General features: G+C 37.0%; 2 protein-coding genes across 6 annotated transcripts; one reads left to right on the forward strand and one right to left on the reverse strand.

Moving 5' to 3' along the window:
• Positions 1–1,600: 1,600 nt before the first annotated feature.
• LOC103719735 (EAP30/Vps36 family protein) lies at positions 1,601–11,363 on the reverse strand. 4 transcript variants are annotated; one of them, XM_008809112.5, is made up of 8 exons: positions 11,349–11,363; positions 10,556–11,258; positions 8,663–8,863; positions 6,028–6,121; positions 5,893–5,950; positions 5,613–5,682; positions 2,901–3,036; positions 1,601–2,120 (listed from the first exon to the last, which is right to left on the reverse strand). In XM_008809112.5, exons 2-8 carry the CDS (start codon positions 11,153–11,155, stop codon positions 1,969–1,971), a joined length of 1,311 nt encoding a protein of 436 aa, XP_008807334.1. In that variant the 5' UTR covers positions 11,156–11,258; positions 11,349–11,363; the 3' UTR covers positions 1,601–1,968. The 4 variants fall into 4 exon arrangements, with proteins under 4 accessions (XP_008807334.1, XP_008807335.1, XP_088566846.1 ...); XM_008809113.6 differs by lacking the exon at positions 11,349–11,363 and adding an exon at positions 2,727–2,811 and having other exon boundaries at positions 10,556–11,277; XM_088710720.2 differs by lacking the exons at positions 5,613–5,682; positions 5,893–5,950; positions 6,028–6,121; positions 11,349–11,363 and adding an exon at positions 2,727–2,811 and having other exon boundaries at positions 10,556–11,279.
• A 1,847-nt stretch (positions 11,364–13,210) lies between these two features.
• Positions 13,211–22,477, forward strand: LOC103719736 (putative ADP-ribosylation factor GTPase-activating protein AGD14). Of its 2 annotated transcripts, none has more exons than XR_015973368.2 (13): positions 13,211–14,044; positions 14,201–14,262; positions 15,233–15,320; positions 15,396–15,457; positions 15,569–15,665; positions 15,828–16,274; positions 16,387–16,968; positions 17,144–17,281; positions 17,362–17,478; positions 18,646–18,723; positions 21,186–21,630; positions 21,705–21,750; positions 21,834–22,477. XR_015973368.2 is itself a non-coding variant. In XM_008809116.4 (13 exons), exons 1-13 carry the CDS (start codon positions 13,949–13,951, stop codon positions 21,886–21,888), a joined length of 1,998 nt encoding a protein of 665 aa, XP_008807338.4. In that variant the 5' UTR covers positions 13,211–13,948; the 3' UTR covers positions 21,889–22,477. The 2 variants fall into 2 exon arrangements, 1 of the variants encoding a protein (XP_008807338.4); XM_008809116.4 differs by having other exon boundaries at positions 21,501–21,630.
• Positions 22,478–23,712: the final 1,235 nt, after the last annotated feature.

Here is a 23,712-nt window from a genome sequence, read left to right on the forward strand (position 1 = left end):
GAGAAAGGATCAATACTTGCTGCTGCATAGCTCGTTTACTGTAGTAGACGGGACGATACAAGGAATTCGTTACAAGATAGGTTTGCTCAATGGATGGTGACTCGCTAAACACTGTATGAAGAAGCGGTAACAGGTCCATAGAAGCTTCTTCGTCCAACGCAGGAACCATTATACCTGTAGACTGTTACATTTTGCTAGCAGATCTGATTTAATCTGTAACTAAGACAGTGGGGTGTCGATTAGCAGTGAATGGATTGTAAATTATAAACATGGGTTGTAAGAGTGCATGGACTGAGTTGTATGTTTCTATTACTAATGCAAGCGTCAGCTCCTTCCGTCACCAAAACACACACACACACACACACACACACACATGGTGGTTGTTTTTATTGCTACACTTAAGAAAGAGAAAGTCCTTTTTAGCATGATATTTTAATATCTTATCAATAACAAAGAGGAAAATAAACAATGAAATCTCTGTGCTCATGGGCCGCGCATCTCTTAATTACTCAGGGATGTTTCTCTTTGGGCCCGGAAATGTGCTCTTTTGAAGCCCTTGATTCTCTTCCAACCTTGAACTCCAAATGGTTTATTCTAATCTAAATCATCTGAACTGGTCACTAATATAGACAAACATACAAAACCTCATTTGTCCATGTTTCTAAACTGGTCACTAAGTCATCAGCACTCCTCATTTGTCCTTTCCCCCTTCCTTCCAAGGCAAAGGCCAGTCCCAATACTCTAGAATATAGACAAACATACAAAACCACTACAAAACAGTCGAGGTCCTTGGGGAGAAACTCAGTAATCAATTACCGGAAGGCAGTCAGATCATTCTTGGATTAGCTTCTCGTTTGATACTCCTCTTTCACGCAATAAGCTCTCCTGGTTGATTCTTTTTTGCTTATTGACACCATCCAATTAATTTTATCATACTTCAAAATCTCAGATAATCTTGTAAGCAGAACCACTGATTGATCGTACAGATAGGCAATGCTAAACACCCACTGAAAGATTTATTCCAAAAATGGGCAAAAATGTAAAAGATGGTAACACTAATTTTTTCATGATAGAAACCCGGAACATAAAGCAAGCCTATTTGAACGATTATCTTCAGCTTCAAGAGACGCGCTTCAATTCTTCCTGTTCCTAAGTCAGATAAATCCCAAATACAGATCACCATACACAGAAAGAAACGACCAAATCCAAAAAGAAAAATGTCTAGTCGCAGTCAACAATTAGATATAATTTATATACCCTTTTCCTCTCACATAGAAGGTACTAGTTTCATGTATTGGTTGGCTGTAACCAGTAGATTCTTTTGGAGCCCCCACTCCAGTTGCTAATGACCAAAACAGAACTCAAACCTGGAGCTGTACAACTTGAAAGAGTATATACCAGTGCACCTTCTAATATTTAGCCATAAAACTACAAACTTATCCCACCATGCAAACAAGAATGTTCTTTAAAAAAATCAACATAAGAGCCTCTATGAAAAACCACGGTTCCAACTTCCAAGTCATTCAAAGACCAACCAACTATTAAAGAGATAATTCAATCTAAGTTACATACAAACTAGAGATTGGAAAGAAAATCCAACTAGAGAAACACTCTGCATGCTTGGATAGATCACATGCACTGATATTAGTTTAACAGACGACAATGTTTCCTTTCTGTTTCTAAATCTACCCATTGTTAATGTAGACTCATGTACACTGGATATCTGAATTATACTTAATTTTACAAGCTTACAATAATCAACACAATGACTATTGACATAATATTGAGAGGTTGCAGGTGCTTCGAGCACAAAATGTGCATGCAAATATTGGGCAGCCTTATTTCTCGAATCTAATATTCTTAGTCTACTTTATGCAGTGAGCAATGAGTGTACCTGCTCCTCGCCTCAATATGAATGCTGTCATGAAGACAACAAAAAATGCTGTGAAACCAGTAAGACCATGTGCTTCAAGTCAACAACATTACTTTCACCAATTGCTGCCTTCTGGTGATCAAAAAAGATTCATCATCTGAAGAAAAATTAATTGACAGAATGTTATGTCTATCCAGAGGTAGACGTAGCAGAAACCCAAGCACCCACGAGTCCAGTAGTCTTAATCCTGCAAATGAACCAAGTGTCAATATATATGATTGTATATGATCCATTTTTCCTGACAATAATATAAAGCTGGAGGGTTAAAAAAGAAACACATCTCATCGATGATGCCCAAATAAAAACATAGGAAGATGAAAATTCTACCCAGTAGAAACTCATCTTTAAACAATACAAACTACTTCAGATGAATTTTTGGAATAGGTTAATGGGGTCAGGCTTTACTAGAAGACGGGTGACAAAAAAGAATGCAAAGCATGCCATCACATTCATGCATATTCATCATGTTAATCTGAACCACAAGCTATCACATGTGATGAAAACATGAAATTTTAAACCACAATGAAAGGATCCACAAAATCTGTATGGTCCTCCAAATAGGAAATATGATTTTTGTCTCCTTTTAATAAATTGATCTCTATTGTCTGCAGAGAAAAGTAACCACTCCCAATGGATGTTGACGAAACAGGAGGCAACAAAAGATGCAGTCCTCGAATGTATAACTTGTAGCTTTTATAAAGATGGGGTGCCCAAACTTTAGTATACAAGTCAAGCACAAGAAACCTCATAGCAAAATTAAGATGGTATCTGAATTCACCATAACCGTACTTACGAATATATATCACTTGGATCTATTTCTTTGAATAAATTAATGTAAAAGCGGAAGCCATCAGGGCTAACATCTCTGCATAAAAGACCTAAAAAAATATTGATGTTAGCTAAAGCCTCGATAATTTTGAGGAAATAAGAATCTTTTGGGAAATATAGGCAATTCAACTATGCATACCTTTGCTTTCAGCAGTTAGCATGTGTTCCTTGGCCAGAGCTGGTGCAATTCCTAATGTCAATGCAGCATCGCTGGGGCTTATTCCCATCAGGAGGGCATCTGGCTTCTGTGCAAGGGATGTGATTCTTGCAAAAACCTATATCAGATAAAACTTATAACCATGAACCATGAACCTGCGAGCCAAGAGTAGGAAAGGCAAAGATACAGGAGAAGAAAAAAAAATAAACAGACAAATATATGATAACAATATCTACTCAAGTATGTACATTCTAAAAAAAATGAGTTAAAGATATGCTGGTTTCCCAATTATTTTCAAATTTGATGTTTCTCATGCCACTTTGTCTCTTTATCAGTATATATATATATGTGTGTGTGTGTGTGTGTGTTTAGATATATATGTATATATATGCATGTATATGCATCTATGTATATATATGCATCTATGTATGTGTGTGTGTGTGTATTATGTATGTATGTATGTATGTATGTATGTATATAATCTGTTGGAAGTGTATTTACACACCAAAAGATTAAAATCATTAGATCAGCATGGTCCATCAAATCTACCATTTGATTGGCATATACATGGTATCTCGCCACATCAAGGAAAAGCTTTTCTCCTCACTGGATAAGTTGTGCCATGATGCACAGTAAGTGATGCAGCAATGGATCATTGAGTCATCTAGCATGTGAGTAGGTTGAGGATGGTGATGTTACAAGAGGGGAAATGTTAAAATTGTTTAAGTAATTATATTGCACTTAGAAATGGCAGTTTTGTAATTTCCTCATCTCTTCCTAGAGCCCAAACAGGAGTGAACTTTTGCCCAACAACCAGCTGGTATTTGAAACTGTGGATTTTCTCTAATTTTGAGCATAAATGATTAGCACTAGAGAAGGAAAAAAACAAATTAACTCGATTAGAGTCTAAATCTGATATGGTCGATTGGTTTCTCATTGGATCGAATAAAAAAGCACGGTTCTAGAGAGGTAAAATGCTACCCAACGAACCAGTAGCAGCCAAAATGCCTTCTCTTGTGCTAGACCTTGAAGGAAATCTTGCCTGGCCTCTTCTAGACTTCGGATTGATATGAAAATTTCTCGGGATAAGCCCATTAAAATTCGTATATGAGCAACATGGTCAACAGCTAGCATCCATCTGGGATCCCATTGCCTCTGTCCTCCTCTATATAAAGTGCTAGAGGCTGGGCTAGAGAGGCAGTGATCCAATCCAAGGTTCCGATGCCAAATGGACACTCTGTGCTGAGGTTGTTAAGGGTCACAAACAGCTTAACAAGAGAAGAAGACAAGGTTCTGCCAAGAGAAACCACTCAAGAAGGAAGCTGTGCACTCCCTGTTTTCGCAACTTAGCGAGGATGAGTTCAAGGAGAAAACAGATCTGGGAGATTCTACTCTCTTGTGAGTTCAAGAACAGAAGAAGAAGAGGGGGGGAGGGGGGTTGTTTCCTTTTATTCACACTATACATTTGCTTCTTCCAATTCTTTATGTTATTTCCCGCCCAATCATCTGCACCTTTTTTTAAATCTAATATACAATACACTATTCAGCTTTTCACCAACAACATTTTAGCTACACACAAAGAAAATCATCCTAAATGTTAGCTCTGTTCACTTGGATATACGATGCTAAATAATTAATGTCATCAGATGCTATATCCACATTGGCTGAACATATGAACAAATCTATGAAGCTAATTGCTTGTTGGAGTTATCATAGATATAGCCAGGAGTAATGACTGTTTTAGATCCTGTCGTTTACTTCTTGATAGGCCCATACAACTGATCATTTTGTTGTTATTCCATGCAAGTCTATGAGGGCCATTGCTTGGTTAAATGGTAAAAGGCCTGGGCATACAAGTGCAACAGCACAGGTTCGAGTCCTAGGTTTGTCCCTAGTTTGCCCCTCCCAGGACCCCAGATAGCTATGGGCCTGAGATCTTTATTGGGTAATGGCCTTTTTCTTTTTTTTCCCCCATGCAAAGTCCATGGTCTCATGTGCTTTCCTTGGACCCAAGATAATGAATTTGCATTGCTTGTTGCCATCCGATGTGCAGTTCATGAAGATGGCATGATTGAGTTGTAATAACATACCAATAAGCTATAACCCATGTTTGACAAGGTCCCACCATATATCAAGCATATTGAGCTCTCAAAGCAATAGTTGTTGTCATCCTAGACCCTATCAATTAGGGTTTGCAGGTTTAGCTCTTGCTCTACTATCTATTTAGATTGTGTCGTTGCAGAGTTGACATATGTAGAACCACACATGTCCATTTTCACAATATCTTTTGTTTATCAATTACTTTTGATTTTATTATGTGCAGTACATCACATGTATTCTATCATATTTTATCTACCATAGTTGCTTGCATAATAATAATTTGTTAAGGGATTCTTGATCACTTAGTTGTAGCTGTTCTTAGAAAGAGAATGTAAGTAACTGAGATTTCTTTAGAAGCCTCAAGAAACAGGTCACCCACACTACATATTCAAGTGATCAAAACAGGTTCAGATATCAGAAACAAGTGACTATCAAGTTCAGGCCATAATTATTAAGACAATAAGTACAGAAACAATTTATTGATCAGAAAATAACCAGCATTAAGTTATGCAAATGATACATGGGACACGAAAGTGGAATATTTGTACTGTAATCAAAACATGACAAAATATGGAAGAGGCAAATATGAAATACCTCGTCATCACTGTGGGCCTTATTCTGAATAACCATTACGCCACTATCAAATTTCCTAAGCATTACTGGGCTGTTAATTAGAAATTAATAGCTATAAGCACAGGCTGAAAATGAAAAAAAATAAAGGATACTTCAGGGAATCTATCACAGTATAGTAGCGGGTGGTAAAACCGTTGGATTTGACAATTTTGATTGTTTTGTATAGCTTGCTTAGTATGATGTCATTGAATCAACAGCAGTTTCGGAACCTGAAAAAGATTGAAGGTTCTGTCGTGCATACACATCAAATTTTTCCCAAAGTGCACAGGCTTGTAAAAGGTCCTCTGGCGAAATCAGTTCTAGAAAGAAGAGCACAATAATTAACTTTGGGAAACTACAGAACTATAAGAAAGGAACAAGCCAAAATCACAAATACCTGTTCCTCTTGCACGATTAAACAGACAGTAAACATCTATCAATGCAATCATCCCTCCAGCCTTTTCAAGTGGTAATTTGACAAAATCTGCTAGCTGACAGAAAATTAAACAGAACTGTTTCACGAAAAATGATCTGGCTTCTTATTACAAGTGCTTTCTACCCAAGAAGAAAGGAGCAGCTGATAACTGAATGATTACAGCAGGAAACATAAGCATTTTGTGCTTGAATTTCCAATTGTCTGTCTACCAAATTCCTTCGTGCTGGCAAGTCATTCACATAGGAATGGATGTTTATCCATGTCCAACTCAAGGATTTCGTATTCTATTCCAGCACGTGTAAGAGAGAAATTGAGCATTTATCGATCAGACTCAAACCACGCATATCCTGAATTTTTGTTAGCAAGAATAGCTAGGTATATATCTCACGCTAGGTTTAGTATTCAAGTATCTCTAAGAATCAAAATAATCATATATTCGCAAGAACAGATGAGCCATTGTGCCAGCTTGATAGATTAGAATTGGCATAATCATTTGACACCATACTTATGTTCTTCATCTACTAACTGCCACCTTAAGGCAATCTTGAATCTTAACAATATGTTCATCATTCTCAGATTAAAGGCCTTGAACTGGAATTTAGGAGGAAGAAATACTCTGAACAGCCAAAATTTAAAATTTAATTATTACTATCAGTTAGATAGGTACTGGATAAGGCGGTTAATCATTTGCATTGTTTCAGCACAGTGCAAACTCTCAGCTACATAGCTTTCAAGTGGCATTTGCTATGAAGGATTCAACATACCAACTTTAGACTTTCATTTCAAGAAATGCACTAAAGGAACAAATTTTCTTAGTTGGATTTGTTGGATAATGATTCTTAGAAGTCAACCTGAATAAAGTCAAAATAACAAACTAATAAAGTAGCTTATATTGGAACACCATATGATAACATGACTGGAAATGTCAGTGTGAGTTAGAATATAAGCCTCTTCAGTTCTATTAACAAGTAATGTTTATCTGCAAACATCTGAAAATGTCATATCCAAGGTTTTAAAAACCTATAACGGAGGTGGTATCGGATTTTTGCTAGACCAGCAAGGAAGCAATTTGTCCTGTGCCAACACAAGATACAGGGCAGCATCCTGGTCTCATACCGGGACCCCCAAAGTCCCTCCTTTTTCTAAATTATTACTTCTTTTAAATACTTTAAATAAAATATTTGTTTCTTTTGAAGGTATCTCCTCTCTTGCTGTCATGGTTAAAACGAAGACCCATGCACACAAGTGCATGGATTTGAATCCCATGTGCAACATTAGTTTTACCAGCCCTTAAAAAATAAATATTGTATATTTTTATCCTCACTAAATATACATATATTTTCTGCACAGAAAAACAAATATTATATATTTATCTCCTTACAATATATATAGATATGTATATTTTCCACACAGAAAATATTATATATCCCTAAATTAACATTTATATTGGTATTTTTGTTCAAGATATTAATACATTCATGTTAGCCCACAAAAGTAATTTTAATGATATGCCTTTTCCAAACTATTATGTATACTTTTCTGAAATTAGTACATTCATGAAATTGTTGCAAAATATACAGGAATTAGAAATGATGATAAAAATAATCTTAATGATTCATCCAGATAGTAAAGTAATGATTTTGCTGACAAAAATAACTCATCTAGACAGAAAAAAAAAATCATTATAATTTTACTGATGGCATACCAAAAACTATTGGGCAAAATACTTCTTCCAATGGCACAAAAATATGAAAACATGCAAAAAATTTAAATACGATCAGACAGAAAATAATAATTTTATTGAAAAATTAATATATCAGGATAAGAGAAAATATTTATTATAATTTTAATGATGACATCTGAAAGGAACTCTCCTTTACTCCTCTAGCCCCGTGCAAGCATGTTACTTAAAATTTAAACCTATATATTTTCATAGCAAACATAAACCTCCAACCCTTGGGCTAAATGTCCAATACTATAATAGTTTGGTACTTTTTATGTAACTTTATTCTTTTACTGATTTATACTTTTTTTTTAAAAAAAAGGAACACTCTTTTACTCCTCTAACCTCATGCCTTAGCCCCTTTTACTCCTCTGCTCCTCCATTCACCGCCTTATGCTCCCCCTATCTGCTTCCATCCACTGTTCCCGTCTAAGGAGTCGTCGCCCTTCACCATTGTCTTTGACATCATTGTAATTGTCCTCTCAACGCCAACATCATGAATGAGGTCTACCTGCTTCTTCTTCTCTCTCTCCCTCTCCCTCTCTCTCCCCCACAATTTTTTTATATATTAAGCCCCATCATGCCACCCTTCGAATTGGTTGAGCCAATCCCGGTACCCGCTAATACCAACTTGTTTCAACAAAGTCACACAACCCAAGCATTGTACGCAGCAAAACGGGCTTTGCATCAGCAGCCAAGATGCCCTATTTTTCAGATTTCAGCGATCCGGGGGCATCCCAATGCCAGAGTCATGCCAGAATGGTATAGTACCAGTTCTACCTCCCATTCCGATTGTATTTAAGTCCTTGGTCTCATCCAAGCTATAACAAATGAATGGAACTAAAACAAAGCTCTAAGTGTGCATGTAGGTACCTGACGAGATAATTGTTGATGATATAGAGCACCTGCAGACTCTTTTGTAACTAGTGACACAATACCAACACTTAGTAGCCAATCCTGTATCTCTTGCTTAGAACCCAACTCGTCATCATTTGCACTTGCTTGAGCATTTGAACCTAATAATAGCTTTTGCCTCATGTTCTCTGCCAGCTGCACCATCTCCTTAGCTTTACTCTGCACAAGTCCCTCGCCTTAGTCCTTCTAGAGGATGTTGGAATAGCAAAAAAAAACCCATGAAAGAGCACATAAAAAGCTATAGCAAACAAAACAACCATTAAAAGAGTACAATGGAAGCTTCTATTGAACTAGAATTTGTCTGGAGAACCTACAGAACAATTAAGAACTACCATTTTGACCCAAATGGGCTCAAACATTGGTAATGCTTGTTGAGTGCTGGCACTCAAGTCTCAGGAGGAGATGCTGCTATAACTGTTATTGAAAAGTTCTATATATTCTTATAATTCACTAGAAAAAGAAGACAAATCAAACTTGATTAACTCTTGTACAAATATATGCAACAGTTGTTTTTAGTCATCACATGATACATGGTTACATGAACAACCATGTGAAAAATATCCAAATGTTCAGTTTTTATGTCCAATAAACTACAACTACATACAAGTTGACAGTCATGTATGCACCTAAATTCCACAGCCCACAAAAAAGTATTGCAACATGCTATTTATAATACTGCCCATAATTAATAATAGTAGTTTAGCTAACTATGATGACAAAGACAGCACATGCCCAAAAAAGTGTTATGGAATTGATTCTTTCAAAATTAAGAAAAGAAAAAGATAACAAAAAAAAGAAATGACATGAGACTAAAAACAATAAATGATGTTACTGTTTGGCAGGAATATGAAAGTGTATACCTCTAAAGGCAGTCTCAAACATAATAACAAATTGTTGCCCTATCACATTTTTGAAGGTGTATTGCATTGAAAAGGTTATTGCTTCTCCTTTGGACTTATGTCAAAGATTCCAAAGAAATGTTATCAGAGGCGAAATAGTGCAATTTTATTAAAAAATTATATGACTCACTCATCTGTTCCATTAAGCATGTGTGAGGCAGTCAAATCATGTAGAGACAAAGGTTAGCATCTAAATGCATAGGAGAAGAGAAAAGGCAGACCACAAATGAGTGTCTGTAAAAAGTTTGTCAGTTTTCAAGATCGTGATTCACGCCCGTCTGTATCACATGGGGGGAGAAAAAGAAAAAGAGGAAGGAGGAGGAGGAGGAGGAGAAGGTGAAGTTAAACTGTAAAGAGGTTGAATTTTGCATGTTTCATCTGTTTTTACTGTCAGAAGAAGTTTAACTGGAGTTCTAGCAGCCATAATACGTTGTCATAAATTCGCACGCGATGTATTAAAGACAGTAAGCAAAATCACATGAGGATCTGGAACTAGAGAAGAAATTTAAAATGTGCATTAAAGGTGGGAGGAATAATCTGGGATTCAAGAGTCTTAAGACATGTATCCTTAATTAAAATGATAAGGAGGGCCCAAAATCATATGTTCTAACTTATTATGTCCTGGAAATAGCTGCCTCAAATATATCAAAAATGTATTTCAACTTCAATCAAACATAACAAAGCAACGTACATCATTTCAGAACGTACCAGTGGAAAGGAACGTATAATCCAATGAAAGCAGAATACGGAAACAATTTATTGCAGCTTTGCATCATACGTCATTCATATAAACGAATAGCTATTACATAAGCTTCTGGATATAGAGTAAAAGATCGCAGCTTTGTACATTCAAACTAGTAAGATTACAGAATTCGGTATTCCAGTGGCTATGAGCTCTAACTTCAAACCAAAAAAAAAGGAAGAAGAAGAAGAATGGAAGTCAATTACGAACCATGAGAGCGTTCAGGTCGTGGAAGGCCTCCTGCAAGCTCTTGTCCGTGCTCTCCCACATCTCCTGCTCTTTCCTGAGAATCCCCGAAACCCCCACCACCGGCATCCTCACCCTCGCCGAACCCTCCCCCGATCCCGATCCCCTCTCCCTCCCCTCCGATTCCTCCGACGCCTCCCACGTCCTCGACCTCAGGACCTCCAGCAGCCTCCCGTAGAACACGTCGGGGTCGGTCTTTCCCCTCATCACGATCGTGACCATCTCCGACCGCGTCCCCTTCTCCCCAACCCTACCGTCCGGCGACGTTGACACCTGGATCCGGACCCTAGGGCTCGCGAACATGTTCCGCAGCGACTTCTTAGGGTGAAAGACGTGGACCACGGCGGCGAGGGGGATGGCGCAACCCGAGGAGGAGGATTCGTCGATCCACAGGATCCGGTGGGAAGTGAGGACGAGGAGGCCGGATCGGAGGGTGGGCAGGGCAGGATTCTCCTCGGCCTCGAGGTCGACAGCAGACAGGAGGCAGCGCTCGATCTCGCCGGGAAGGAAGACCGGTCGTCCGGAGGCAGTGAGGAGGACCGGCGGGAGCCAGTTCGCAGCCATCGTCTGTGTGAGGAGATTCGCCGGAGGCCAGGGAGAGAAGGGTTTGGATTCGACGAGAGGAGAAAACAGAAGCGGCGAACTGATCAGCTTGGAATTGGATTGCCTGTTTCACGACATGGTTAAATTGAGATCTAAATTTTTGACCCGCTTAATAAAATAGGTTCAGATTGGCAGATTTTTAATTTATTTGTACCCAAACCGATCAATGTCTGATCCTCCCCGACTTGGGTGCCACCCCGAGCAGTCCTGCCAGTTTCCGGCACTCTACATCTAAATTTTTATAAAAGCTCTACTTTAAAAAATTCTATTTTCAATGACACTATTTTCAAAAATTTTACTGTCAAGCATTTTTTTTTTTTTTTCAAACATAGCCTAAATATTGAAAATGTGAAAAGCACCCAAGACATGAATATTTACTACCATAACTTTGTCATATAATTAATATAGTTATTTTAATTATTTTATTTTTTTCAAATATATATAATAAATTTGAAATTTCAATGTAGTATTACATAGGGGCACCATATTGGTATAGTATTATTGTGCTCGATATGAGTCAATTTAGCATACCTACACTCGGTATGCATCCTGCACCGAATATCAATTCAATATTATTATGGTGCAATGCACAAATAAACCTTGAGTATATATATTATGTAATTAGTATTAAGGGGATCTTGGGATGGACCTGGAGAATTTGTTGTTTCGTTAGTTTGTAGTGTGGTGTTTAAAATATAAATAATAAAAATATATTTTAGTATATATAAGAATAAATATTTTTCTTTGATACTAGTTTTAAAGAAGTATACCAGCTTCTATGAATTTTTCACTAATTATTTATCTTTTGTGGTAGATTTGAGCTTGATAATTCTATCAACATCTACTATTTGTCCATAACATGCCTTATAAAATATTGGGCACGTGCAAGCCACCTAAGGTATGAACATATACTATGATGACTTGCTCGTACAATTAATATAGTTATTTTGATTATTTTATTTTTAGTCAAAATATATATATAATAAGTTTGAAATCTAGATATCAAATTATATATTGGTACAGAATTATTATGCTCAATGTGAGTCAATATGGTATACCAACACTTGATATATCCCTTTACCGAATATCAACTCAACATTGTTATGGTACAGTATACAAGCAAACCTTTATATATATATATATATATATATATAGTATTGAGTGGACCTTTGGATGGACTTGGAGAGTTTGTAGTTTCATTGATTTGTCATGTACTATTTGAAATATATACAAAAAAATATTTTAGTATTTGAGAGAATAAATGTTTTTCTTTAGCACTTTTAAAGAATTATATCCAGCTTCCATGATTTTTTCACTAATTATTTGTCTTTTTTGATAGATTTGAGCTTGATAACTCTAACAATATCCACTATTTGTCTATACCGTTTAAACATTTTTTATGAATAAATTGATAAATAAATATATGGTTACATTGTTCAGAAACTTGATATAATTATGTCTAAATTGTTCCTATCAGCTAAACATGTGTTAGTGTTTCATGAAAACTAAAAGTTTTTGCTAGGTTCAAACTGAGCTACATATTTAAAAAGGTATGGTAATCAACTATATCTGGTAGGTGAGGAAAGAAATGGGGAAAATATAAGTATTGCTCTGGTGATTAGATGTGTTATTTTGTTTTGCAATTGAGCGGACTTCAATGGAGAAGATCTTTCACCAAACATCTAAATCCATGAGTATTATTTCTTAAAATATATAAGATTACTGAAAGGCCACTTAGCTATGCAAGTGCCAACAAATTTAGTTAACAATAATGCATTATGTACAACTACAAAGTTTGGAACTATATTGTTCTATGGTCAAATGATTCTATGGAATACCAAACAGATTACTCATGAATATTTAGAAATTTTAGCTACTAGAACGTAGTACACCAAATATGATGATCTTGAATCATTGAGAATCTAATTACTCTGAGATAAAAATTATCAATGATCTAAAATTATTTTGATGATCCAATCTAGGTCATCAAATGCTACTCAAAGAAATTCATAGAACTCTGATAGGGAGACCTAAGAAGGGCCAGGACCGGACCGGTCCGGCATGGTAAAAGATTTTCCGGTCTCGCCCCGTCCGTTCTCTCACGACGAGAAATTAACGGATCCAACTCATAGAAACCCTCTATGTTCAAAACCATCGTCGGTTGTTTCTGTTCTTTGCCAGCGTTCCACACAAATTTCTCCCCTCTACTATTCGAGCTGTCCATCGTTGCACGACCACAGAAATAGAAGAGAGAGAGAGAGAGAGAGAGAGAGAGAGAGAGAGAGAGAGAGAGCGCCCATCGGAAGCCCCTCTGCTCTCTCCTCTCCTCTCCCTTCAGGCTTTCTCCCCGTCGATCACGAGCTCCCTCAACCCTACTTTCCATCCGTCGAGCTGGCGATCTCGGCGAGAATCCTCAAGAGGAAATTCTAGATCTTTGGGGCGGAGAAGCCCCCTCCACGCTGGAATCGTTGGAAGGGGTGGCGGAGGGGATCGGGTTTTAGGGTCTGACCGGATTCGCGCCTGGAAGCGACGCCAGAGATTTCGAATCGTAACTCTTTCTTGGTTGGATTGAAACCAAGGTTGGAAGCTGGAGGGTTTGGGTTTTTTTCTAAGATCATCGTTTTGGAACCCTAGAGTTGGGCTCTGGGTGCTTGGCTTTCGTAGAATTAGGCGAAATTGGTTGAGATTTTTTTGTTGAAAGTGGGAATTGCTATTTTATTGGAATTATTCCTTTTGTTATTGTTCGTGGAGAAAATGAGTAGTAGAAGAGAGGAAGAGAGGAATGAGAAGATTATTAGAGGTCTCATGAAGCTTCCGCCAAACAGGAAGTGCATCAACTGCAACAGCTTGGTATTTCTTTTATTTTCTCTTCTTTTTGTATGTTAAATTCCACATACTATTTTTTCCTAAATTTGTTGTGCAATTTTGGATGGCTAATTTTGTGTTTATTTAATATATATTTTTTATCAAGGTAGACTTCTAAATCCTCGTTCTTTTCTGGTATAGGGTCCGCAGTATGTCTGTACAAATTTTTGGACCTTCGTCTGTACAACATGCAGCGGGATACAGTGAGTATTTGGTTTACTTTAGTTACGAGAAATTAGATTTTTGATTCTTTTACCATCTTTTACCCATCGCCAGATTCTTTAATCACCAATTCATTCTTTTCTTTAACTATATTTTGTTGCAAAACAATATGTATTAAAAAGGTGAGTAAGCGATGAAGAGTAAAGGATGTTTCATGCTTTTTGTTTATTTTTTCCTTGATTCTGAAGGAATAGCTTTTATCATTTTGTCGCTGCTTTTAGATTTGGTTAAGAGACATCTGAGAAGGTTTTCATATTTCCTTTTTATTTTCCTGACATGGATTTTAGACATCCTCTTCTCATTCCTTATGCAAGGTCACCCAATTCTATATGCCCTTTTATGCTCAGTCAAGTCCTCTGACCCATTTGCAACGCAGCAAATTAGGGTTTTGCAAGGGAAAAGCAATATCAAAAATCATTCAATGGTTTTCACGTGTGACCCCTGTGTATACACTTGTTGCATAATGAAATCGACAGTAACTTTGAACTGAACTCGCATATTTGAAGCCCTTAGTCATCTGATATGTGTTTTTGTGGTCCGTATTTTGATAGTACTGCAACTCCACTGTCGCATGAACTTTCTGACAATTTCATCCAAGGTCTGCGTACCAACCTGTACCGTTCTGCATTGACCGCACCGTAGTGTTTTGGTAAGGTAGTATGTTACCAAGGCTTGCTTTGGTATATGAGCCAAACCAATTCATACCAGTTTGAACCGAACAATACCATCTTGTATCATCTGGTATTTACTCATACCACCCGATTTTTGGCGGTATTATGATTGGGAACGAGAAAAAAGTGTTGGGAGCATATTTTTGGTTTGGGTGCATATTGTACCTTACATCTGTACCATATGGAACTTATAATGTACTGGTACAATTCTTGGTACCAGTTTTGTAGACTTTGATTTCAACTCTTGGTTTTGATGTAAATTGCTTTCTATAACATACAGCCGCGAGTTTACTCATCGGGTGAAGTCAGTATCAATGGCTAAGTTTACCAAAGAAGAAGTTGATGCTCTTCAAAGGGGTGGCAATCAGGTAACTGCCAGCCTATGTCCTTTCCGTCTAGGATGAGTTGTCAGTTCTACTCTCATGTGATATTACTTGTTGTAGCGTGCGAGAGAAATCTTTTTGAAGGACTGGGACATGCAGCAGATGAGATTGCCTTATAGCAGGTAAAAAATGAAATTATTATATTACTTGAACTAGTTAAACTTGAAAATTATGTTTCGTATATAACAGATGATGCGGGTTAGTAATTTGGTTTTTATGTTTTGTCATTCCAGTAATGCTGATAGAATTAGGGAATTCATAAGAAATGTTTATGTGAACAAGAAATATGCTGGGGGGCGAACCTCTGACAAGCTGTCTAGTAATACAGAGGTAATGTTTCTGATCGAACCTGTACTTCAGGCTTGAAATTTTATTCTTTGTACATCCTATATTTTGAACTTTGCTTCTGTTTTCTTTCACAGTACTGTATGCTGTTCATGCACCCAGATTTTTGTTCAAATTCTAACACTAAGGTGTTCATGCTTTGGACAGAGCCTCAAGAATCATGAAGAAAATCAGAGGAGGGCTAGTTCTTATCATTCTTATTCTCAGAGCCCACCTTATGATTATCAGTATGAGGATAGGCATTATGGAAAACAATTTAGCATGCTTGCTAGAAGGCCAGGTTCGGATCGAGGGCATTATGAAGGGAAAATTAATCGCTTCATTTATAGTCCAAGTCGCTTACGCGAGCAGATGTATGATGACAGATTTGCTAATGAAAGTTCTGGTTCGAGATCATCGGACTTCTCGGTATCCAGCACAGGTGATCCATTCAGATATGATGGCCAGTCACCAAATTCTCAGGACGCTGAATATTGCAGCCCTCGTTTACACCAAGTAAGGAAAATCTTAGTTGAAGAAGCACAGCCCCAGATATTAAATAGGCAATCAGAAGCAAATGTTCAGGGGAACTTAGATGGGATCGCACGCCCACAGGTTATTGATCTTTCTCTGTATTCACTACTCATGTTTATGTCCTGTCCTATCATTTTTCATGTCATGGATAAAGTAGCTTTGGTTATAAATGAGAAATCATTTCTTTGTTCAGAGAACTGCATCTACAGGCAGCTTTGGATACTCTAAGAGCTTCTCCTTGTCTCATAGATCAGTTGATTCAGGTGGTTTATCAGATGATGTTGTTGAGCGTGTCCGTTCTACTGAAACTCATCAGGCAGTGCAATCTGCATTCACTTCTTCAACACAAACATCTACTTCTTTGCATGCTACAAAGCAGGATCCCTTCAACTTAACATTTGTTGGATCACCAATGACTTCTTCAACTTCATCTATAGATTTGTTTGCTGATTTCAGTAATCAACATTCATCTGTAACTCCTCTTGATCAGAAACCATCCACAGCTCCCTTCTCAGAAAATGAAGGATGGGCTACATTTGACCTACCTCACCATGCTGGAGTTGCTTCTGAAACATATGCAATGGTCCCTGCTTTAGTTTTTCCTGGTGTTGGAGCATCCAAGGGGACTGAAAATGCATCAACATTAATGCAAAACAATTCACAATGCTTTTCAGTTCAGAGTTCTGTAGCTCCTGCACCATTTACACCAACAGATGGTCAGTGGCATGCAGGTATACATAAAGATAAAAGCTCTGCAGATCAGAAAAGCTCCCAGGTGAAGAACTATTGACATAACTGCTTGCACTAGTGATGATAGATATATTGTTCTTTCAGAAGGCTTCCTTGGGGTAAATGTTGGGCAAGCATTGCACCGTTGCCTCATGTATAGTAATAGAGCCTAAGACCACTGTGATATTCTAACAATTTATTGTTGTTGTGGTTTGTTGCAGTTGTGGAATGCTTTTGATGATTCTACTGGGAATATGTCTTGTACTTTGTTTGGGAGTCTACCACAGAATAATAATTCACAGGTTACAGTGTCCACGTCTAAATTGGGTGATCCACATATTGGATTGAAACTCCCAGAGGTGCTACTATGTCTGTTGCTTTTTGTTCAGGTTATATAAAATCTCTGCATTCTATTCTTATAATTTTGATTCGATTGCAGAACACTATTAACGATGGGCTTCAGAAGCCAGCTCTGGATGGTACAGCTACCCATTTTAATCTGCCACCTAGGGATGTCAATGGATCACCATTTTCTCTGCCAGTTCGGCCTTTGATGGTTTGTATATTTTCAAGCTTTCATCATGCTAATTTGGTTTTTAGTTGTGTGCCTGAGTGGTTGGTAATGCTATGTAGATGGTGTAAATATTCACCTACCTTATATTGGTGCAATTATGCCTGCCCTTGTCTTCATTCTTCATGCCCTACTTTACATGGTAATTGTTTTCTTTTTAGAAAAATAATGAAGTTGGAGATTTTGTTGCCATTGATAAAGCTAAATGATCCAACTTCACAGTGTATAGTGGCAACAAAACAAATGGGTGAGGGTAAGAGGCCTAGGTGCTTAGTTGATCATCATGGATTGTACTTGCTTTCTCATAAATAAGTCCATGGAGTTCAATAGTATACTTACCTGTTGCATGTTTGGTGTTTGGAAATTTAAACAACAATAGAAGGTTTTTTCAGTATAGCCAGTGTTGAGCACAAGATGCATGTGAAACAAAAGAAGCATCTATAAATCATTGGTTGCTTGCAGCCAGATACTCAATGACAACACTGATAATGATTATTCATATAATTGTTTTTTCTAATGGGGCCCATGGTAGTTGCATTATGGTTGGTAAATTTAGGTACTCTCTGAACATGATAACTTGCATTGAAGGCATTGATAATGTATTCGGTGTGGATAACACCTAATGCAAACAATCTTCAGTACTATATGGCATGGAAACCCACCTAGAAAAAAAATATTTAGATGGATGATACTGATCATATGTTTACGAATATTTATTTGTATATACATATGTAAAAAGATAGATACATGTATACAATATACAAACATAAACATACATACATACACACACACTTATATATATTACATATTTTATGTGTATTCATACAAGCACTACACATATATTACATCTCTATCTACATGTATATGTGTGTATATATGCATATGTATATACACACATGTATGGACATACATATGTTTTCCTGCTTTCATGCGCATACTTAAGAATAGGAAAATTCTCATGTTTTTCTCCCTTGCTTGTAACACATGAAGGACATGGGTGAAAGTATTGCAGTTGTCTTAAGTTGAAAATCCAATATCAAATTCTGGATACACTCACACACTTATAGTGACAGGCACATGCATATCTAGTATAGGAGGCAAACGCCCATACATGTTGCTCTGTCTTATAAGTTGTTTATTTGTGTTTTGCAGGAAGGGTCTACTCAGGCAAAAAAATCAATAAATCCTTTCGATCTTCCATATGACTCAAATTTGGAAGCCAACAATTCGGTATGTTGAACTTTTGTGAATTCTATATGTAGATAATAATGGTAAAGATATGGAATTCTTTGTAACTTTCTTCTTCTATCTCTTAGTATGTAGTTAAGAGTATACTATCATCTTAAAGAGATGATTAAAAGAAAATAAGGCATCCCAGGGCACGAAGCTTCGCCACTGGAGGGTCAGATATATGGGGCTTTTCCTCTGTATGTGGAGAGACTGTTTCTATTTTATGAACCTGTGACACACAGGTCATGATGGAGCAATCTTACCATTGCTCCAAGGTCCGATTTCAGAGAGATGATTAGAAGAAGGATCACAAAAATATAGTAGTAAGTCCTAGTCAACCTAAGGGTGATTGCCGAGAAACACAACCCTTAACAGCAATACTACCCTTAGCAGGATCATCTACAATATCATTAGCTTGCATAAAACAAGGGAAGGAAATGATTAGATTCAAGGCTTCCATAATGAATTGTGCTTTAACTGTAATCTATGCATTTGAACCAACTTTATGGTCAAAGTTCACTTTCAACATTCTTTTATCACTCTGTTATTTTTCCACATCATCAAGTTATTCCATTTTCTCTGGATTTGTTTTTAATTTTCAAGCATGGGAGGTTTTAAGTCTTCTATACTTCACACATGGTTTGTCAACTCGATGGTTGGGCTCTAGACATGGTCATGTCAAACCTGGTTAGTCCAAATGAATGGATTTTGGATTGACGTGTTTGAGCTGTAAGTTGACTTTAGGACAGAAGGCTGAGAGTTTAGCAAATTCATTGAAAATCTTAAGAGAAAATCTGAACCCGAGTTCTCCAGACCTGAATCTTGACACGGTTAACTGGTGTTCTTCTAGTGCTCCTCCTAAAAAAGAAAGAAAGCAAGCAAGAAAAGAAGGAAAAGCAAAAAGAGAAAAAAAGAAGAGGGAATGCTTAACTGATAACCATATTCTGCTGCTGTAACATTTTTACTGCAATTTAGTGTTTAAGATAATGTCTTTTGAAGTACATTAGATTTATTTTGCACTATGCTTATGGAGTTGATGAATGTTTTTATCAGCATTGCGCTGTCTGCATTAGCAAACTAGTTTCGCTAGTGAAACATTAAACTTAGCAATCAGGTACTTGATTGTATAATTATCAAAAGAATTGCTATCTTGGAGGTTCCAAATTATATCACAAAAAAAAAACTTAATTCTTTGTAAAAGATAATGTATTATATTTGTAACAATTATCTATCCTTGATGACTTGACCTGGGAAACTTAGTGAAACTTCCCTGACTTTTCAAGTTGACATGCTCCAGGATTCCGTTTATGCTAAGCTCAAGCTTGAAGCTCTCATGCCATGCTTTAACCCTTGCCATTTTGCTATAGTGAAATTTAAGCTTCATTGATGTCATTAGATGTAGTAAACAATGATGTAATATGCTGCAGTTCTATCATCTAGGATGTCTATCAGATATGAAAACCTGAGAAATTTTAACAATGATGACACTGATATGGGTATATAGACATTCTGTGTATGCATGTACATGACATCATTCTTGTTCTAACACAGTAAATGAGCTCATATTGAACTGTTATAATCTTTTAATGATAGGTAATTATACCAATGAAGTGACTTATTATGTGCTCAAGTGTCTTGAACCCAAGAAATATTGGAATTATTTTTTTATCAGCTCTGATTGCAGTACTCTAGTTTGTGCCTCATGCCGTCTTCATGAACTGTCTACTACTCCATTGTTAGTGTCCTCCAGTGGTTAAAATGCTGCTGTATATTGTTAGTTATGGCCTATAAAGTACAATTTCAGTTTGCTTTGAATATGGATGGGCATTAAACATGGTTATTGAGTGGCAGGTGTTTATTTGGTTGACCAGAATATCATAATAGATAAACAAGTTGTAGCGAGTGATTGTTTATTTGGTTGACCAGAATATGGGATGATAACATGGAGTACATTTTGTGCCAAAGAGTTTATTGGTTACCTCTCTCCACAATAATAGTTACACTGTTAATTTGATGCCTTGAATATGGATATTTGAATTGCTTCATATGGTTTAAAGATGGTTAAAAACTAAGAATTGGAGGCTTCTGTACCTTTTCTTTTGACAAATAAAGTAAGCGGGATATTGTGTTGAGAGTCTTGAGACTGAAAAGTACAATTTTTATAACATTTCAATAAAGAGCAAAATCCAGTAAGTTCTAAATTTCTACTTATTTGTTTCTTTATTGTCCTTTTTTTGTGCAGATTCTTCTGAATATGATTTATGGTTTTCCTCATAAAAATGATTTATTGTTTTTTAGTGCAAATTGCTTGTTTTTAGTGATTGTGGGTCATTTTGTGGTCTTTTGGTAATTGCCTTCCTTTATTTGTTCGTTTGGATAATTGTATTTTTATTGTATGTAATTATGGATTTGTTGCAAATATTTTTTTAATTTTTTTTTGCCATTGCTCATTTGTTTCGAAGATTGCAGGCCAGTTCGTTGCATTTTGTGCTCGATGCTCAACATTCGTTCCATAGTACACTTGTTCTTAGCGAACATTTCTCATCACTTGGACTTGTGGTGGTTTATCTTTAGTTGGTTAACAGTCTGATGCCCAATCCCAAGGAACCAATGTAGCTCCGATTGGTTTTAGTTGCAATCATTTTAATGCTGCGTGCTTGTAGAGGATGATTATATGCATATACAACTTGAAAGTTACTGAAGCCTCTCTTGAATGCGAGCTCTTGGAATACATGACCAGTAATTTAGACTTTGGCCTAACAGATTTTCTTTTGCAGTTTTTGGACATGAGCTCTTTAGAAGCAGCATTACCAAATCCGCAGTTGCCTACTGATTACATTGGTGGCTTAGCGCAACCATGGTTTCCTCAAAATTCTGCTACAGCATATATTCCTTCCTTGCCTGAAGGTAAGTTTCTAGTGCTGCTTTTCAGTCATGGCTTATCATCTTCCTAAGATTACTTGATTTTCCACCATGTTCAGGAGGGCTGGCATCCATGGCAGGGCAAGCACCAAGCTCTCAGTTGCTGTAAGCTTTCTTGATATCCTTATGGTTTATATTATTAGAGAAGCTGTTTGCTGTAATCTGACGTATTATAGCGATAATGGCAGGAATTTACCTTCTCAAGGCCCTGTTAAATCTCTCGGTGGTAATCCATTTGCATGAGGTAGTGCCGGGAAAAACATCCTCCGAGCGGACCTGTAAGGTGGCAAATGACGTTGTCCCACTGTCATTATCCTTGCATTGAAATAAGGCCAGTGGTTCCATTTGCATTCAGGATCTATTGTGTAACAAAACCAAAAATTATGGGATTACTGCAAGAAAAGTTGCAAGCAGTTGTTAGAACTGCTCCAGCAGCCCCTACTTTTGATGGCTTGTGGCTCATTCCTGAATCTGCTGGAGGACATACATGGAGCCGCCTAGATGACGCCATGATTCCTCTGATGCCATTTTATGAAGCCCATGTCTTCAGCACCATGATGCAATAGGCTGCATGAATTGGAAGCCTTCTTACCGCAGGTGATACGAATAGTCCAGTATGGTGTTTTTTTTTGTGCGCGTCGGTGCTTGTGTTTTGGTTAGTTTCTCTATTCTTGTAGCTACAATCAAGAGTGTTAAGGCGAAAACAATTTCTCGTACAGTTGCATCACGAGATTATTCTTGTGCCATATATATGGTTCGACGTTGTTGTTACTTGGATTCGTTTGAAAGAAAATAATCCTGCCTGCGGGGGGCAAAGTGCTAATTAGAGCTATAAGTTATTGCATTGATTTTCTACAAAATGTTGAGGAAGTCCGATCCTTGGAAAGATTGTTTGATTTTTTTTTTTTTTGGGTACAATAGCGATTCACATTTTATGGATGTGAATGCAGACAACAAAATTCGAAAGTAACAAAGCAGAAAGAAAAATCGGCAATGCTTCCTCCAAATAAAATCTTTAGGATGATGAGCCGCATAATTTATTTGGCTATTTAACAATCACTAGGCGAGATTTTTTTTTTTTAAAAGAAAAGATGACAATAATTTTAAGAGGAAAGAAAAAGGATAAATTTTTCTTCAGCTAATAATTTGGTCCAGCACTCCTTCTGACGCCAAAGAATGCAGGATTTGTGAAAGACAATATGATTTAAATGAAAAAAAAATCCTCTGTTATTGAATTAATGAAATCACTCACTCTTTCTAAAAAAATAAGATCAGTATCTACAAAATTTATTCTTTCTCCAAAAAAAACAAAAAATCAAAAATTTGTCTGCGATTTACCTCGCAGGGCTCGTTTGGTTCGCGGGAAGCATTTTCCTTCCTAGGAATATGATTCCTGGGAAACAAATTCCTAGGAAGAGGATGCCTAGGAAAGTACTTTTGGCATGTTTGGTTGACCATGGAAAAGTGACAAATTTCCAAGGTGCTTATGTTTGGTTGGCCATCCACTTTCCTAGGAAAGTTATATATAATTCCTATTATGCCCTTAATAAAAATTAGGTTTTTAATGCCTCTTTAATGCTTCTTTAATGCTGAAGGGATTTTTTGGGAAAAAGTAAAAATGGAGTGATTCCCGCCTCATGGGAAAGTAACTTTCCCATGTTTCTCATGGGAAAGACTTTTCCATAAAGGGCTCGTTTGGTTCGCGGGAAGCATTTTCCCTCCTAGAAATATAATTCCTGGGAAACAAATTCCTAGGAAGAGGATGCCTAGGAAAATACTTTTGGCATGTTTGGTTGACCATGGAAAAGTGACAAATTTCCAAAGTGCTTATGTTTGGTTGGCCATCCACTTTCCTAGGAAAGTTATGTATAATTCCTATTATGCCCTTAATAAAAATTAGGTTTTTAATGTCTCTTTAATGCTTCTTTAATGCTGAAGGGACTTTTTGGGAAAAAGTAAAAATTGAGTAATTCCTGCCTCATGGGAAAGTAACTTTCCCATGTTTCTCATGGGAAAGACTTTCCCATGTTTCTCATGGGAAAGACTTTCCCATGAAATGTGGGAATC

The sequence above is a fragment of the Phoenix dactylifera genome, chromosome 14 (genome assembly GCF_051530095.1).
Source record: "Phoenix dactylifera cultivar Ajwa chromosome 14, Ajwa_hap1_PhDact_Kaust_v1.1, whole genome shotgun sequence".
Lineage (NCBI taxonomy): Eukaryota > Viridiplantae > Streptophyta > Magnoliopsida > Arecales > Arecaceae > Phoenix > Phoenix dactylifera.

Coding starts and splice junctions, on each gene's coding strand:
- LOC103719735 (XM_008809112.5), bottom strand. CDS start 11,155: ATGGCTGCGAACTGGCTCCCGCCGGTCCTCCTCACTGCCTCCGGACGA. Junction 8,864..10,555: donor ACGACCTGAACGCTCTCATG/GTTCGTAATTGA, acceptor GGACTTGTGCAG/AGTAAAGCTAAGGAGATGGT. Junction 6,122..8,662: donor ATCAACAATTATCTCGTCAG/GTACCTACATGC, acceptor ATTTTCTGTCAG/CTAGCAGATTTTGTCAAATT.
- LOC103719736 (XM_008809116.4), top strand. CDS start 13,949: ATGAGTAGTAGAAGAGAGGAAGAGAGGAATGAGAAGATTATTAGAGGT. Junction 14,263..15,232: donor ACAACATGCAGCGGGATACA/GTGAGTATTTGG, acceptor TATAACATACAG/CCGCGAGTTTACTCATCGGG. Junction 21,751..21,833: donor GCACCAAGCTCTCAGTTGCT/GTAAGCTTTCTT, acceptor CGATAATGGCAG/GAATTTACCTTCTCAAGGCC.